At 49.8% G+C, this 17,533-nt stretch overlaps 1 protein-coding gene across 3 annotated transcripts; it reads right to left on the bottom strand.

The window, feature by feature from the left end:
- Nucleotides 1-310: 310 nt before the first annotated feature.
- LOC4327495 (protein PIN-LIKES 6) lies at nucleotides 311-5,610 on the bottom strand. Of its 3 annotated transcripts, none has more exons than XR_003239989.2 (13): nucleotides 5,493-5,610; nucleotides 4,566-4,841; nucleotides 4,304-4,383; nucleotides 3,727-3,851; nucleotides 3,518-3,639; nucleotides 3,146-3,376; nucleotides 2,981-3,055; nucleotides 2,787-2,887; nucleotides 2,616-2,668; nucleotides 2,304-2,498; nucleotides 1,978-2,114; nucleotides 1,761-1,871; nucleotides 311-964 (listed from the first exon to the last, which is right to left on the bottom strand). XR_003239989.2 is itself a non-coding variant. In XM_015765602.2 (12 exons), the coding sequence occupies exons 2-11, from the start codon at nucleotides 4,758-4,760 to the stop codon at nucleotides 1,993-1,995; spliced, it is 1,299 nt and encodes a 432-aa protein (XP_015621088.1). In that variant the 5' UTR covers nucleotides 4,761-4,841; nucleotides 5,493-5,610; the 3' UTR covers nucleotides 1,449-1,871; nucleotides 1,978-1,992. The 3 variants fall into 3 exon arrangements, 1 of the variants encoding a protein (XP_015621088.1); XR_010740692.1 differs by having other exon boundaries at nucleotides 311-716; XM_015765602.2 differs by lacking the exon at nucleotides 311-964 and having other exon boundaries at nucleotides 1,449-1,871.
- Nucleotides 5,611-17,533: the final 11,923 nt, after the last annotated feature.

The raw sequence follows: 17,533 nt of genomic DNA, 5'->3' as shown, positions 1-17,533 counted from the left end.
TTGAGATTTTCTTTTTCGGATGTACTAAAAATATGTCGTCATATTTTGCGCCCAGACATTTTTTAGGCAGATGTCGAGATTTTTCTTCTTGCGAAGGCAGGTGGGTAGTCTGGATCAAATGATGGCACCATTAAGCTTAAAACGGAGATTTGAGGGATGGGTCGGATCGGGAGACTACAAGTGTCTCGCGACAGGCCTAATTACGCAAGCTTTGAATCCTGCGAAAAAATGATGAACTCTACGGACCCCAAATTACAAGCAGAAACGAAACGAAAAGGCATCTGCTCGTTTCGCTCGTAGGATATTCTTCTGGGTGCGAAGCGAATACATGCAGCCATTTCTGCTGATGAGAGACGGCTCATACGTATCCTTGCGTTATTATCTGCTCGCCATATCGATACGGTACTGTTCTGTACACTGATTTATTGTCAATACATGTTTTTTTGTTCTATTTCCGATGAACGAATATTGGCAGTATCTGTTTTTTGTCCGACCCTAGCGTGTCTGAATGTCAGTACCTGTCTGACTCCATGCTGAGTGCTGACGCGATACGTATCTTCCAAGTATATTCCGTTTGACGGATTTGCATCTGATTTTGAGACCCCAACCAATACGCACACCAAGAGGCATATTGAGCTGTCTGCTTGGTTAAAGTTCACTATAGAAATCTCTCACCTTTTTTTTTGGTACGGTGATGAATCATGAATCTCCCTCTCCTTCAGATTCAAAAGATTAAAAGTGAATGAAAACTGTGGGTTCAGAACTTCAGATCTGCAGGTTCCCAGATCTATAAGCACATGGAGAGATCACATATGTACTCTGATATCACTGGATCTGGAAGTACCAATGCTAGTTAAGGCTACATGACCCACATGCATACTAGGAACCGCTGGCATGAGCTTGCAGGCAAATATTTTGATTTTGGCATTCATGTATGTGCGTGGGTGGATGTCGGGCACCCATCCTGCATGATGCGAATCATGTGATCACATAAACATTATGCATGTGCACGCATCAGTTCATGCATGAGAGATTGTATCCATATAATCAAGATATATAATCAAAGTTTCAACCGAAGTTCATGCTTTGGGCCACCTTTTATAATCAAAGTTTCGGTTTGGGCTTGCCTTTTAACCAATATTTTCACTTTGGACTAGATAATTTTTTATTTGTGTCACTTGGACAACTCTCAACTCTTATCCATTTACATCCAACTCATTCTGTGCCAAAGGTGTGGTCTACATACAATTTCACGAGTTCATCGGCATGCAAAAGCCGGTATAATCGAGATTATTGATGTACTTAACATAAGAGTTAGGGGTGATCCAAAGTGACACAAGTATAATTATCTAGTCCAAAGTGAAAACATTGGTTAAAGGGAGGCCCAAAGCAAAACTTTGCCAATAAACAGTGGTCCAATTTGTAGTTTACTCTTACTCTTTCAAATATAACTGCACCACAAAAACACACTTGAAGCTTGTAGTTCATTCAATGAAGATCATTGTGGGGGGGGGGGGGGGGGGTGGGGGGGTGGGGGGGGCTACATTAATAAAGGAAAGAGGCTTATATAGGAAACCGACCTAAAGGTCATGAGGACCTGATGATCTGGGCATCGGCAATACCGCTATGCCCTCATTTTCTCATTGCTCAGTTGCTTGTAGCAGCGAGCGATTAGCAAAATTAACATAGCAGTGGCGCTTAAGCGATTGGGCACTGGGCAGGAGAACCATATCTATACTGAATACTGATACAACTCGTACCTTCAGGCTGTCGCCATGGTTTACTGGCTAATGTACATGTCATGGTACTATCTTTTTCTGGTATATCTGGTGATATTTTGATCTTATGGACGTTCCTGTGCAGTATAGCATCTGCAAATCAAATCAGAGAGTGGCTCTAAGTATTCAAGGACTCGTATAGTAGTTAATCTGTAGAGCTGCAACTTGAGCACAAATGCCACAGATTAACTGCCATTACCAGGGTATGACGTACTTAGAAGAGTAAGCTCAAATACAAAATAATCCATCCTGCCATGGAGAACACAGCAAAGATGTGCACCCAGAACAAGATAGCAGCAGATTCTTTTCCACAGCCCCTCAGGTTTGCAACAGCACCTGCCAAAAAAAAAAAAAAAACTCAGATCATATTCCATTATTTGGTCGCTAACATAAAGCACATGGTGTTCCACCACCAATGCCTTACAGATCTCAACCAACACATAAAACTATTAGAAGGAATCTATCTTTGAACATGCTCACATGATAATAAGTGATAAGTAGTGTCCCTTATTCATTTCTTAGTACCTGACAGCACAGATGTGGGCATAGAATGCTGCAGTAGCAAGACAAACTTGAACATTTTGTCATCTTTAGGAATGAAACCAAGTTTATCAACCAACACAATGATGCCAACCCCAGCAAGAGGAACCAAGATGAGCCGTGCAAAAATAATAGCAACGGTTGTCCGCACACCAAGCCTGTTACTTCCTTCACCAGGACCTGATGCAATAAACATGGTTACATGAGCTAGGATAAGATCTGGAGATGCATCCTAGGCTCCTAGTACTATAGAATGGTAGGAGCCGCGCAATAGTTTCAACAGAACTAGGTGCTTACCATCGACAAGATTGCCCCCCACTGCAAGCAAAATGCAAGGGATCATTGCTTCCCTGAAAAAGGAATGACAGAATTAGAAACTAGGAACCAAGGTGGCTCATCGTGCTTTTGTAATTTTATAGGAAAGTGTACTTTATTTTACAAAAAGGGAACTGAAAGTCATGTAAATACCCTAGAATGAGACAGCTGTCTGTGAAGAAGAACAGAGGTGCATCATCAGTGAGGACAAAATTCTTCAAGACTGGAACAACACCAATGGCAATTGCAAAAACCTGTGCATAGTGTAAAATAGTTGCTGTCAAACCACAGTATACAGAAATGTTCTGTGTTTATTGCTAGCATAATATTGTAGTGTAGATACATACAGAGGCAATAATTGGTGGCTGAAGAAGCTGCTTGTCTTTTAGGAACTTAACCATGCTTCTAACAATGCCCATTATCTGCATCAACAGAGCATGATTTTTAGCTCATGTTAGAAATCAAATTGATATAAGAAGTAAACATACCAAATTTCTGATGGTATTTCTCACCTTCGATCCTAGAGAAGTAGAAACATTTTTATCACCTTCAGAAGATAACAAAGGCTCATTTTCAGGTACAGTACTAGTGCGAGTGCTTGTTGGATATTTCCCTTTTTCAGGCACCACATTATCTCCAGATGCCTTAATTGGAAGAATATCTTCTTCAGCGCTATCAAAGGATTCACCAGGTGGTGGAGCAAGCATCTTGAACACATATGTGTAAACAATAATTGCACCAACCTGAAACATTTAAAGGATTCACTGAGTGAATGATCTCAATGCATACCTAACCTAAATTCAACCTGTTACATTTATTTTGCATAGTAGAGGTCCTGAATAAAGCATGAACTCATGCAACTTCAGAAAAGAAAAGACATGTACCCATTGACCAAATGAGATATACGCATTCCCATCTTCATTACATTTATCAGAGTCACCAAAAGGATTGGTGGGATCTCGACATAATGCTGCAATGAGAACCAGAGGTATATTTCCAATATTCCCTGAATCGAAATAAGGGATCGGATCAATATAAAATAGAAGAATGATAAATGAGAAGGCAACTTTATTTAATAAAGAAAACCAGGTACCTATTCCAATGTGAATCACAGTGAACTTGAAGTATGGATAAGGTGGTCGGATGATAGAAGCCACCACAAAGCCAATCAAAGAGCCTGACACTGCACCTACAACAATATTTACTGGAATATACCACCTGCAAACAACAAAATATTGCTACTGTAAGAATGTTAAAAACAGTAAAAGCAAAACATAGGCACAATGCGATTATCTTTTGCAAAGAAAAAGGCCTTATGTCATCATAAATAATAACAAGGATTGGATGGCCTTATAGATGAAGTCCAACCAATTCCAACCAGATGGATTTTGCCAGTAACAAACAATATGGTAATTTAAGTATTTTGACGTCTTAAATTAGTCCTGAAACTTTCAGATAATGCAACACTTCCTTCGCTTTCGATTGGTACACTTAAGATCTTTTTGCAGAAAATTCTGGGAGCTAATTTACTCCATTTGGATGATGACTTAAAATTCCCGCAACCAGAACGATCTAGTTATGGTAAGAACCATGATCAATAGACTACACAATGAAATGCGAAAAGCATGCAGCAAACTTAACAAAGCATATTAACTAGAATCTGTCATTACCATTGCAGCATCTTTTCGATTGTGATTGCTCTACCCAGTTGGGAAAATATAAGGCAAGGAAGTAGAAGCGAGAACACAAGCTGCACCAAACGACCAAAATGTAAGCATAATCGAGAACATCAGGAATGCAAGTAAGCACAAGCAACTGCCCCCACATCTTCCTATTCTAGACAGCAGCCAACTTACCATTCTCCATAGTCACAGCAAAAACTCATAAATCTTACAGATAAAATTATATTGCAAGAGAATGAACAAGGCTCACCCCATTGAGAAGCTTGCGGCCGTTCGGCTGGAGGATATTGACATACTTAGAGGCCATGAGGAACCCCATGAAACAGACGGTAAACACCTTGGCAATGGGCAGCACGGCGTACTTGAGCATGTCGAAAACCGACGTCCCCACGGTGCCTCCCTGCGCCGCCGTAGCCAGCGCCTCCATCAGCGACCTCTCCATCATGGCTTGCCCCAGGCTTCACTAGTTCACTTCTTCTTCTTCTTCTTCACTTCCTGACTTCCACAACCAGGACCCACGCAATTCCTGCCAACATGAGTGACTTAGAAGGCAAAATATACAAGCAACAGCAGGAAAAAAATCAGGAGCCGCTTTTGAAGTCGGTTGTCCAGAGAGCGCCAAAGCGGAACAGAGATCGCCTCCCCCGCAGGCCTAGCCAACTGGAGCGCAGCGTGAGCGCGCACAACTCAGCAAGCGCGCCGAATTAAACGGAACAATCCCCAAAGCTTCCGTGCTAACCAACTCTCATGCGTGGGGAGAAGACCATCAAATCCAATCGGGAAACCCGGATTAGGACAGAACAAAAACCTAGCTAGATTCCGAGCAGCAGCAGCAGCTTGACCGCTACAAAACGCCGACGGTGCCGCCGTTGTTCGCTAGCACCGGAATCCGCACGGCTCCGGCGAGCGATCGCGACTCCGCTTGATCCGTCACGCCACCTCCAACTCCAACTTCTCCGCTTCCAAATCCGCACTAGAGTAGACCACTCCAGCGGGAGCTCCGGATGCAACCGACCTCGAAACTTCCCCCGCGTACTCGTACTCCACAAACCAAAAAAAAAAACCACAAATCCCCATTTCACAGCACACACAGCGACACCCATCGTCTCCAAATCCCGCTGCAGAGAAAACTAAAAAAAAACGCAACCAAAACGGCGAGGTCGGCGCGAGGACTCACCGCGTGGCCGAGGACGAGGCGGCGGCGGCGGCGACTCCGCGCGCGCGAGGAGGGAGACAATGCCCTCGTCGTCCCCTTCACGAGAGATCGAACTCGAAGCGCTCGAGATTAAGCTATCGGATTAGGAGTGTGATCAAGGAGGCTTGGTTAAAGTGGCGGCGATTCGTGGACGGAGGGAGGCGGCCAAGGCAAGGCGGGTGGGACCGTGGGATACTGTGGGGGATCTGGCTTGGTGGCTCCGGAGCCTGGAGAGAAGACGACCAGCCGAGTCGCTCGAGCCGAGCTGAGCCGAGCCGGGATGGATCGATTGAGTCGGGTCGAGTCGAGCCGGATGGGTGGGTCGATGCACGCTGATTTATACGCGTTTTGGAGTCCGCAGCGGAAGGCCGACGATGGCGTCCCGTCCCGTGCGTGTTGAGACGTGCTCGGCTGCCAATGGTGGATCATATTCTCCTGATTTCTTTTTATTTTCTACTACTCCGTATTTCTTCGAGGTCAAAGATCAGCGAATATTCAGCAGCATAGAAAAACAGCGATTTTTTTCTAGATAAAATCTCGGCCTCTGCTCATATAGTTAGAACCAATTATTATCGAATTTGAGACCAAACCAATCACATCACAACGAAATATGAAGGACATAACCAAATTGATTGAGGGACACACCAACATAAAAACCACGACTTATTGAATTCTATTCATGAAAATAGGAACTTGGACTTTATGTTACAGGTTTTCTCAAACGCGGTACGAACGCTTACGCAGGTTACATGCATATCCATATGAACTACCATGCTACATGTAACATCTCTATTTCTTTTTTAACAATATTTTAAATAAAATTTTGAACTATTTTTATTTTAAATTACTTATCCTATCAATGATTTGATTTCACCATTATATTTTATAATTAAATCCTTATAACAAGACCTTACTCAATTATATTTACTATAAATATACAGATATGATTATACTACTTATTGCAATATTTTAATATTATAAATGAAACAACAAGCTGTAATTGATGACACGTCACAAAATACTTGCTAAAACATCTAGATAACACCGTGTGAAACAAGTGTAAATAAATCAGTAAAACATCATAAAAATACTTATTGAAATAGCCTAATAACACTACATGCAACATTTTTCAGATGAATTAGTGAAACATCATAAAATATTTATTAAAACATACGAATAACATCATGTGCAAACACTTAAAAAACAATCAATTGCAACACAAAACTTAAATGTGCAACATAATCAAATTTCAATTGAAACACTTATTTTTGACATATGAAACATTAAATTTTCACAACCTAAAACATATTTTTTTATTTTTTTGTTAGAATATAATCGACTAAGATCTTATTGTAAAGATTTAATTACAACAAATATAATGGTACAATTATATCGTAAATTGGATAAGTAGTTTTGAGGGAAAGATATTTAAAGCTTACGTTTATAGTCTCATGCATACATAAAATTAGCAGATATTGTATGCATCATAGGTACTGTATACTCACGGATGAGAGGAGAGAGAAATACATGCACATGCACATGGGGAGATGTCTCTGCGTTCATTTTATTTGTCTACATCGGACGACAGATCACAAGCATTTTCCACATCCTACCTTCTTATAGAATTACAATCGACTAGATTCTAAAACTTAACATACAAAGATACCACATTATTATTCGCTAACAATTATTAAATCTCAAACATGATGCAAGCATATTATATTATCTATAATTCTATAATATATTAAATTTTAGAGTTTTAAAATATAAAGATGTTAAATCATCATCCCACATAATTCAAATAATATTTAAATACATCTCTCAATCATATTTTATAATATCCTATATACATATATAGTTCATCATCACTTAGTTAATGTTATTACTTTCTTATCTCATTAAGGCATATCACATCAAATTAGATCATTAATTTATGGACCAAGTTATTTTCTCATTTTCTTCTCTCATTAGACCATATCATCCCATTTTTTATCCCATAGATGATTAAGCTATGGTCCAAATTACCTGATCTTCTTTTCTTCTCTTATAAAGGCACATCACCTTATCATCATTCTATATACTACTTAAATTATCATAAATCATATCAATTTATGTAAGCTCATGTTGTCTACCTATCTTACACATTATTTCCACTTATTACTATCATACTAAACTCTTACAGTAATGCACGGGGTTTCACCTAGTTTACTGTATAAACACACACATACACGGATACACCATGTCCCATGGATACCTTCAAAAGCTGAGCAGTGAGCACAATGCATGCATACCCTACTTCTTTGAACAATTTGAAGACTGAACGAGCATATTTGAGATTGTTGACATTGATACAGGCGCCTAGCACTAAAATTAATTAACCGTTAATGCAGGTACTCGTGGCAAGTTTAAGAACTAGCAGGTGGCCAAATTTCACCACAAGGAGCATTACCAATTGATTGTTTGCATGACGGGGATTTTTTTTCTCAAAACATAGTACATATGCAAGCGCTCATATTACAAATTTTATGCATGTACGCTCAACTCCTATCAACACAGATGCACACCTTACCCGTACTAGCACATCCGAAAACGACATCGACATGTCTTCAGGTTGATGAAGTTAATTACCACAAACGTCTTTTGTTGTTGACCAGGACATCGTCCACCACCAAAAAGAATAAGTAGCCGAAAATATGAGCAATGCTTTGTTCTTGAATGCAACTTTTTAAATTATCGAATATTGACAAACAAAAATTTGTATTGTTGAATTTAGAACGTGATTTACTTGATCCCTCAATACCAAAATATGGCTAAAATTAGGATCTAGATACATAAATAAAATTAGCTACATATTTTTTTCTAGAAACACGGTACATATACAGACGATCGCAACACGCACATACTTATCAATATGAACCCATATAGGGGTGAAAACGGTCAGAAACTATCGGAATCGGTAGCATCTCTTCAGAAACGATGTTTGGTTAGTCGGTAAATGACTATATTTATCATTTAAACTACTCAGTATCGACATTAATATAATGCATAAAGAATTGTGATAAAAAAAATTAAAAAAACCCAAAAATGGTATGGTCGGAAACGGTACCACTTATACGGAAACGGCGCTCGGTCGATCGGAAATTTCTGTGGCCGTTTTCACCCCTAAACCCATATATCCATATCCTATCCATATGAGCACCACACACCCTACTCTTATGAGCCCGTACCACTTATACGGAAACGGCGCTAAGTCGATCGGGAATTTCTGTGGCCGTTTTCACCCCTAAACCCATATATGCATATCCTATCCATATGAGCACCACACACCCTACTCTTATGAGCACCTCCGGATGACTAGGTCAGTATATTTTGAGATTGATGAAGTCGCTACGGGCGTCTCGTTGTCCACGGTGTCGGTGATATGGGACCGGGAGTATCATGACCAGAGGCTTGAGGCAGACATAATCGCCCACGTGGCCTGGCACCTTCGGGGGCGTCGGGCCCGAGGGTGAGGTGTCCGCCCTCCTCTTGATTTCCCCCGAGGGGGGGTCGGGTTGCGCTTGCCCCGGCCCCGAGGGCCGAGGCACCCCGACCCCTTAAGGAAGTCTGCGCCACATATATGGGATAAGTGAGCACAGCTGTGCTCACCTAACAGCATTTATTGCAGTCTGGTCAAGCGTGTCACGCTGCATGCAACGCAGCACAGCGCATTCCTTTATCCGGTCTGTGACCAGTCACAGACCGGTCAGATCACGGGTTAGGTGGCGACTGGCGGTCTGACGCACGCCTTGCCCCATCCCGTCAAGACGAAAGCCTCTAGGCACTCGTCTCAAGCCGGAGCTAGCGTGTTATCTCTTAAAAGATGGCACGTTAGCCCTGGTCAGATTTATACCAGGCTTCATCCTAACCATTACAGGCAAGGTGTTACACGAAGAAGGGCAAACATGCACGTTGTTAAACTGACACGTGGTGGACAAGAATGACCGGTCTGACACTGGTCGCATCAGCAACGGGCAGCCACGATCCCACGTTGCGCCTGTCTCCGCCGGGAGTGGAGGTAGGTGTGGGCTGTCCCATCAGAAGGGCTCCCGGATGGAAGCCATACCGATCTCCGCCCATTAAAGAGAAAAAGAACAGTCCAGTTTGGAAAGAGAAGGGTGCATGTGGTATCCCCTTGAAGTATAAAAGGAGGACCTTGCCCTTAGAGTGGGGGGTTGGTTGATTCTTTTCCGGATTGAGAGCCTAGAACGGGGGGGGAAGCCGGCTCACACTTTGTAGCTCTTTCATCCACAGATACACCAAAACACAGGAGTAGGGTATTACGCTTCTCAGCGGCCCGAACCTGTATACATCGCCGGTGTCTCGCGTTTTCTTGCGGGCAGATGATCTTTCCACACACCGAGAGAGCTTGAGATTTCACCCTAAGCCCCCGGCCGAACTGGCAAAGGGGGGCCTGCGCGGTCTCCCGGTGAGGAGCTACGAGCTCCGTCATCTGGCGCGCCAGGTAGGGGACTCAGTGTGTGTTTTCTGAGCTCTCAGACTCTTCCGTGTGCGCCAAGTTTTTCTTGTTCAGCCTAATGGCCGAGCAAGGAAAAGCGCACGACCTCTCTCCGAGTGTGAGCGGCGACGACGGGGAGCCGAATCCACGCCGTCGAGCTCGTACTCCCCCACCTCCTCCGCGCCAAAGCCCAAAGCAGGGGGAGGCGCTTGAGAGGGTCGACAAATCCGTGGCATCACCAGTCGCAGGTGATGCAGGAGAACGGCGAGATGGGGAGCGTCGCCTCCTCGTCTACGGCGACGGCAGCACGCCTCAGGGTGCGCTTCAGGCTGCTGGCGCGCTCCTACGACACCCGCCTGTCGTCCATGACCCGGAGTCTCCAGCCCAACGATGGCTGGAAGACGTGGCCAACTTGGTCATGACGGCACAGCAGCGCCTGGGTGCTGGTGGACGGTCCGCCACCACCAAGACCTCCGGCGCCGCTACCACCGGCTCCGTGTCGTCAAGGCGGAGGGCACGGCGAGCGGCGGCTGCTGCGCGCCATTCGGCCGCCACTCCCTCGTCGACACCTCCAACTCGGGAGGATCAGCGTGGAGAGCCGGATGCCCGCATCGACATCGAGCGCCGGCGTAATAACCGGCGTACTCCCCGCGCAACGGAGGGCGCCTCTTCGTCCAGAGTGTCACCTCGACATGGACGTGAGGATCAGCCCTCCGTGCCCCCGGCCGGTGGTGTTGGCTGTAGAGCCTTTGTGGCGAGTCTTCGGAATGTCCGTTGGCCCCCAAGGTTCCGGCCCACCATCACCGAGAAGTACGATGGGAGCGTCAACCCCACCGAGTTTCTCCAGGTCTATACGACCGGGATCGAGGCCGCTGGGGGTGACGACAGGGTCATGGCGAACTTCTTTCCCATGGCCCTAAAAGGACAGGCGCGGGTTTGGCTAATGAACCTGCCACCCGCGTCGGTCCACTCCTGGGAAGATTTGTGCCAACAGTTCACCATGAACTTCCAAGGCACATATCCGCGCCCAGGCGAAGAAGCGGACTTGCATGCAGTACAGCGAGGCGATGATGAGTCGCTTCGCTCGTACATTCAGCGGTTTTGCCAAGTCCGCAATACTATACCATGCATCCCTGCACACGCGGTGATCTACGCGTTCAGGGGGGGCGTGCGGCACAACCGCATGCTCGAAAAGATCGCTTCCAAAGAGCCCCAGACTACCGCGGAGCTTTTTCAGCTCGCGGACCGAGTGGCTCGTAAGGAGGAAGCGTGGACATGGAACTCCTCCGGTTCCGGAGTGGCAGCTTCGGCCGCCCCCGGATCCGCCGCTCAGACAGGGCGGCGTGACAGGAGGAGGAAGAAGAGGTCGGACCGTTCCGGCGACGAGGGCCATGTCCTCGCCGTCGAGGGCGCTCCGCGGGCCACTCGAAAGGGGAGGCCTGCGAGCGACAAAAAGAAAGAGGCTGGTACTCCCAGTAGGGAGCGCCCCGCCGGCAGGTGGTGCTCCGTCCACAACACCTCCCTCCACGATCTCGCGGACTGTCGTGCAGTCAAAAACCTGGCTGAGCGAACGAGGAAGTGGGAGGAGGACAGGAGGCAGGAACGCCGTGAGGGCAAGTCCCCGGCGGTTCCTTCTGGCAAACGGCGAAGTGAGGCCAAGCAGAAGGCCCCCGCTGTTGACATCGATGACGGCGATGATGACCTAGGTTTCCAAGAACCTGGGGCCACCATTGCCACCGTCGATGGAGGAGCATGTGCTCACGTCTCTCGCCGGAGCTTCAAGGCTATGAAGCGAGAGCTTCTGGCCATGGCCCCTACTCATGAGGCGATGCGTCGGGCGCGGTGGTCGGAGGTTGCTCTCACTTTCGACCAGACCGACCACCCACCGTGTGTTGCCCGGGGAGGGCAGATTGCGATGGTGGTTTCTCCCACCATCTGCAATGTGAAGTTGGGGCGTGTCCTCATAGATGGAGGAGCGGCTCTCAACATCCTTTCCCCCGCGGCCTTTGATGCTATCAAGGCCCCGGGGATGGTGCTCCAACCGTCCCAGCCGATTATCGGTGTGACGCCGGGGCACACGTGGCCATTAGGTCACATCGACCTACCGGTCACCTTCGGTGGACCCGCCAACTTCCGCACGGAGCGGGTGAGCTTCGATGTGGCGGACCTCGGTCTGCCCTACAACGCGGTCCTAGGGAGGCCCGCGTTGGTGAAGTTCATGGCGGCGGTCCACTACGCCTACCTCCAGATGAAGATGCCGGGCCCCGGTGGCCCCATCTCTGTCCATGGCGATCTTAAAGTCGCGCTTGCTTGCATGGAGCAGCGCGCCGACCGCCTCGCTGCAGCGTCCAAGCCCGAGGGTGGTGACGAGAGGCTTGGCCCTTCTGCCCCCACCGCCCCGAGGCAGCGGATTGCCACATGCGACGAGGTCCCGGTCAAGGAGGTTGCCTTGGGCGACGGCCCGTCCAAGACCACACGGATCGGTGGTCTTCTGGATGGCAAATAGGAAGACGCGCTCGTCTCCTTCCTGCGGGCAAACGCTGACGTCTTTGCATGGAGACCAGCGGACATGCCCGGGGTCCCCAGGGAGGTGATTGAGCACCGTCTCGCCGTGCGGCCGGGCGCAAGGCCGGTCCGGCAGAAAGTGCGGCGGCAGGCCCCGGAACGTCAAGCCTTCATCCGCGAGGAGGTGGCAAGACTTCTGGAGGCCGGATTCATCCGTGAAGTCATCCATCCGGAGTGGCTGGCGAACCCGGTGGTCGTTCCCAAGGCGAACGGCAAGCTTCGGATGTGCATCGACTACACCGACCTTAACAAGGCATGTCCTAAGGATCCTTACCCCCTGCCTCGCATAGATCAGATTGTCGACTCCACTGCGGGGTGCGACCTTTTGTGTTTTCTAGACGCATACTCTGGTTACCATCAGATTCGCATGGCTAGGGAGGATGAGGAAAAAACTGCGTTCATTACCCCCGTAGGAACCTATTGTTATACATCAATGCCCTTTGGGTTAAAGAATGCAGGTCCTACTTTTCAGCGTACTACTCGAATTTCTTTGGGTAGCCAAATAGGACGTAATGTTGAGGCGTATGTCGATGACTTGGTTGTAAAAACGCGCAGCCAAGAGACCTTACTCTCAGATCTAGCGGAAACTTTTGAAAATCTCCGCTCCGCCCGCATAAAACTGAACCCCGATAAGTGCGTGTTTGGTGTGCCTGCGGGCAAGCTTCTCGGGTTCTTGGTCTCTGCCCGAGGCATTGAGGCCAACCCCGAGAAGATACGAGCTATAGAGCGGATGCGCCCCCCCAGCAAACTTAGGGATGTGCAGTGCGTCACTGGTTGCATGGCCGCCCTAAGTCGTTTTAAATCGAGGCTGGGAGAGAAGGCGCTACCCTTATTTAAGCTCCTCAAGCGCTCGGGGCCGTTTACTCGGACGGAGGAAGCTGAAAATGCCCTCGCCCAGTTGAAGGCGTATCTCAGCTCTCCTCCAGTTCTAGTCGCCCCGGAGCCAAATGAGCCCCTGCTACTTTACTTAGCGGCGACCCCCCAAGTAGTTAGTGCAGCGTTGGTTGTGGAGCGCGATGAGGACAATCCTCATTCTGCGCACCCCCACTCTGTGCCGACTTGGCCCGGGAGCAGGCAGGGAGGAGAGGCCCCCGAGTCGAACGGTGGCCTAAGGCCCCCGACGACCGGAGTCGGCCCTCTGCCCGCTTGTCAGACGGTGCTGGATGCCCCCGACCCTCAGGAAGGCCCCGAGGCCACTGCGGGAAGGCCGCACCTACCACCCTTTGACCCTGAGGCTAGCCCTGTGCTGATTCGACCCGGGAAAGAGCAGGGAGAAGAGGCCCCCGAGCCGAACGGAGGCCAGAGGCCCCTGACGACCGGAGTTGGCCCTTTGCCCGCTTGTCCGACGATGCCAGGAGCCCCCAACCCCCAGGACGGCCCCGAGGCCACTGTGGGAAGGCCGCTCCTGTCGTCCTCCGACCCCGAGGTCATCGGCACAGAAGACGAGTGCGACCCGAGGGGCCACTTGGACGAAGAACGCCCCGGGGGTACGGCCCCTAGCGAAGAGGATCGGCCCCGCCGAAAGGTGCAGCGGCCTGTCTACTTTGTTAGTGAGGCCCTCCGGGACGCCAAGACCCGATACCCACAGGCCCAGAAGATGCTTTACGCTATTCTGATGGCCTCGAGGAAACTGCGCCATTATTTCCAGGCGCATCGGGTCACTGTGGTTACGTCTTACCCCCTCGGTCAAATCTTGCATAATCGAGAGGGTACAGGACGAGTGGTAAAATGGGCAATCGAGCTTTCTGAGTTCGATCTGCACTTTGAACCACGCCACGCTATCAAGAGCCAGGCCCTCGCCGATTTTGTGGCAGAGTGGACCCCGGCTCCAGAGACCGTCTCAATAACCGAGGCCAGCACGAACCCCTCTCAGCTGCTTCACACCGCCCACTGGGTGATGCAGTTCGACGGTTCTCTGTCTCTCCAGGGCGCCGGTGCAGGGGTCACGTTGACCTCTCCGAACGGAGACGTCCTCAGATACTTGGTCCGTCTCGACTTTCGAGCGACTAACAATATGGCAGAATACGAGGGACTCCTTGCCGGACTCAGAGTGGCAGCTGGACTGGGGATCCGCCGCCTCTTGGTATTAGGCGACTCCCAACTAGTCGTTAACCAGGTCTGTAAGGAGTACCGGTGCTCTGACCCACAGATGGACGCCTACGTACGCCAAGTGCGGCGTATGGAACGCCATTTCGATGGGATAGAACTTCGGCATGTACCCAGAAGGGATAACATAGTTGCCGATGAACTCTCAAGGCTCGCGTCCTCGCGAGCCCAGACCCCACCGGGCGCCTTTGAAGAAAGGCTTACCCAGCCGTCGGCGCGACCCGATCCCTTAGGGGAGACGGATGCGCCTGACCGGCCCCCGAGGCCCGTCGGAGTCCAGGCCTCGGGACCCGAAGGGAGCGCTTCAAGCTCCCTTAGATTGATTGCTTGGATCTCTGAGATCCAAACATACCTCACAGATAAGACTCTACCTGAGGACCGCGAAGGGAGTGAACGCGTACAACGCATTTCCAAACGCTACGTGTTGGTAGAAGGGACCCTCTATCGGCGCGCGGCTAACGGAATTCTCCTGAAGTGCATTCCTCAGGAACAAGGCGTTGAGCTTCTTGCTGACATCCATGAGGGCGAGTGCGGAGCCCATTCCGCCTCGCGCACCCTGGTTGGCAAGGCCTTTCGTCAAGGATTTTATTGGCCGACAGCTCTCAATGATGCAGTCGATCTGGTCCGGCGATGCAGAGCGTGTCAGTTCCACGCCAAGCAAATCCATCAGCCGGCCCAGGCCCTGCAGATCATACCACTGTCATGGCCATTTGCTGTCTGGGGGCTTGATATCCTGGGACCGTTCAAACGGGCCCCGGGCGGGTTTGAGTATCTGTATGTTGCGATCGACAAGTTCACTAAGTGGCCCGAGGCTTATCCGGTTGTCAAGATCGATAAGCACTCTGCTCTTAAATTCATTAAGGGCATCACGGCCCGTTTTGGAGTGCCTAACCGTATTATTACGGATAATGGCACCCAATTCACTAGTGAACTCTTCGGCGACTACTGCGAAGACATGGGCATCAAGCTCTGCTTCGCCTCACCTGCTCACCCCAGAAGCAATGGCCAAGTGGAGCGCGCCAATGCAGAAATCCTCAAAGGCCTTAAAACCAAGACCTTCAATATTCTCAAGAAGCACGGCGATTCATGGATCGAGGAGTTGCCAGCGGTGCTCTGGGCAAACCGAACCACACCAAGCCGAGCGACCGGGGAAACGCCTTTCTTCCTCGTCTACGGCGCAGAAGCGGTTCTCCCATCCGAGCTCACCCTGAGGTCTCCTCGGGCCACCATGTACTGCGAGGCTGATCAAGATCAGCTTCACAGAGATGACCTCGACTATTTAGAAGAACGAAGGCGGCGCGCGGCCCTCCGAGCCGCGCGCTACCAGCAGAGCTTGCGGCGCTACCATCAGCGCCACGTCCGGGCCCGATCACTCTGCGTCGACGACCTCGTCTTACGCCGCGTCCAAACGCGTGCTGGATTGAGCAAACTCTCACCAATGTGGGAGGGTCCGTATCGAGTGATCGGCGTCCCCCGGCCGGGCTCCGTACGGCTGGCCACGGGCGACGGCACTGAACTGCCGAACCCGTGGAACATCGAACACCTTCGTCGCTTCTACCCCTGAGGGGAAGGGGGGGTCGGGTGTCAGGTTTCGGGCTCGGGCTAACCCCGCACCCCCCTCGGGTGTGCAGGGTTAGCCGGGGGCTACCACACATGCACAGTCTTACTTTTCTTATTTCAGCATTTCAATAAAAGCAGTTTCAAAGAGGTTGTGTCTGTGCCGTTTTTCCTTCTGAAGAATCTTAACTTAAAATAAGGTCACTCGTATTCAACCTTGCCCTCGGGGGGTTCGGTTCGGTCAGCTAAAATCGCCAAACGGGGCCCAGAACCGAGCCGTGCCCCGGGGCGTGGTGAACTCCGGGGGGGAATCGGCAAAAACCCACAATCGGGTCACCCATACCCCTCGGTCACCACGTTCCCGGCCTGGCCAGTCTCGACATGTGGATCTCCCCAGGCACTAGCCCCGACCCGAGCCATTCGAGGACTGGGACTTGGGCACGAGCCCTTATTTCAAGCTAAGGCGCAAAAGGACCATGGCGCAGATCATCCTCATCGTGTATATATAGCAAAATAAAACTAACACAAAAATTTTTTCGTCATTTCTGATTGCAGATTAAGTTAATTTGTACACAAAAGAGGCATGAAGGCCTTAGAAGAAAGAAAAAGAAAAAAGTAAAGATTGGCGGGGGCTCGGGGGCTCATCCCGACGCGCCCGAGTCGCCGGCCTCGTTGCCACCATCGCTTGCACTGCCGGCGTTCCCCTCCTCGTCGGAGTCGGGGGCGAACGCGAGCCGAGGGGCCGAGCCCTCGAAGCCGTTGACGATGTGGTCGGCGGCATCCCGGACGCGCGCGCGCGCGTCGTCCTCGGTCCCGGGAGGGAACTCCTCCAGCGCCATCCATGGAGAGAAGTTGGGGTCCCGGGCCTGGTAACTCGCCAGCACGAGTTCGACCGCTCCCCGCGCGAGGTCCCTCGAGGATGACTTGATGGTCTTCTCAAGCTCCTCGGGGAGTTGTTCGAGAACCCAGGCCATCCTGTTGAGGTGCGGAGCGAGGCCTTCCAGGTTGGTGGGGGGCACCGTCGTCTGGCCTTTCCAGAGGCCCGCTTGCCGACCGAAGCGGCGTTACCGTATCTCCGGGCGAGATAAATCTGCTCACCCAGATTCGCGCGCTGCTCAAGTGGTGTGGCAGTCTTGAATAGACCGCCCATTATGGACAACCAAAGTTACCAATACCGATGTGCATGGATTGAGACCGTTGGGTATTTTGCCCAACTACGGAGACCGGTCCCACCTGTCACCAGGCTTTAGGGGTGGCGTCACACCTGACCGCTTCCCTTGGGAAAGGAAATTGCTCT

The sequence above is a fragment of the Oryza sativa genome, chromosome 1 (assembly GCF_034140825.1).
Source record: "Oryza sativa Japonica Group chromosome 1, ASM3414082v1".
Taxonomy (NCBI): Eukaryota; Viridiplantae; Streptophyta; class Magnoliopsida; order Poales; family Poaceae; genus Oryza; species Oryza sativa.
The sequence above is the reverse complement of the archived record's forward strand: the minus strand, read 5'-3'. Positions and strand labels throughout refer to the sequence as shown.

Bases quoted from the DNA above. Each gene is read 5' to 3' on its own strand.
- LOC4327495 (XM_015765602.2), bottom strand. From the start codon at position 4,760: ATGATGGAGAGGTCGCTGATGGAGGCGCTGGCTACGGCGGCGCAGGGA. The intron at 3,056-3,145 runs GTGAGAAATACC...CTGTTGATGCAG, and splicing joins CTACTTCTCTAGGATCGAAG to ATAATGGGCATTGTTAGAAG. The intron at 2,115-2,303 runs GTACTAAGAAAT...TTTTTTTGGCAG, and splicing joins GCCCACATCTGTGCTGTCAG to GTGCTGTTGCAAACCTGAGG.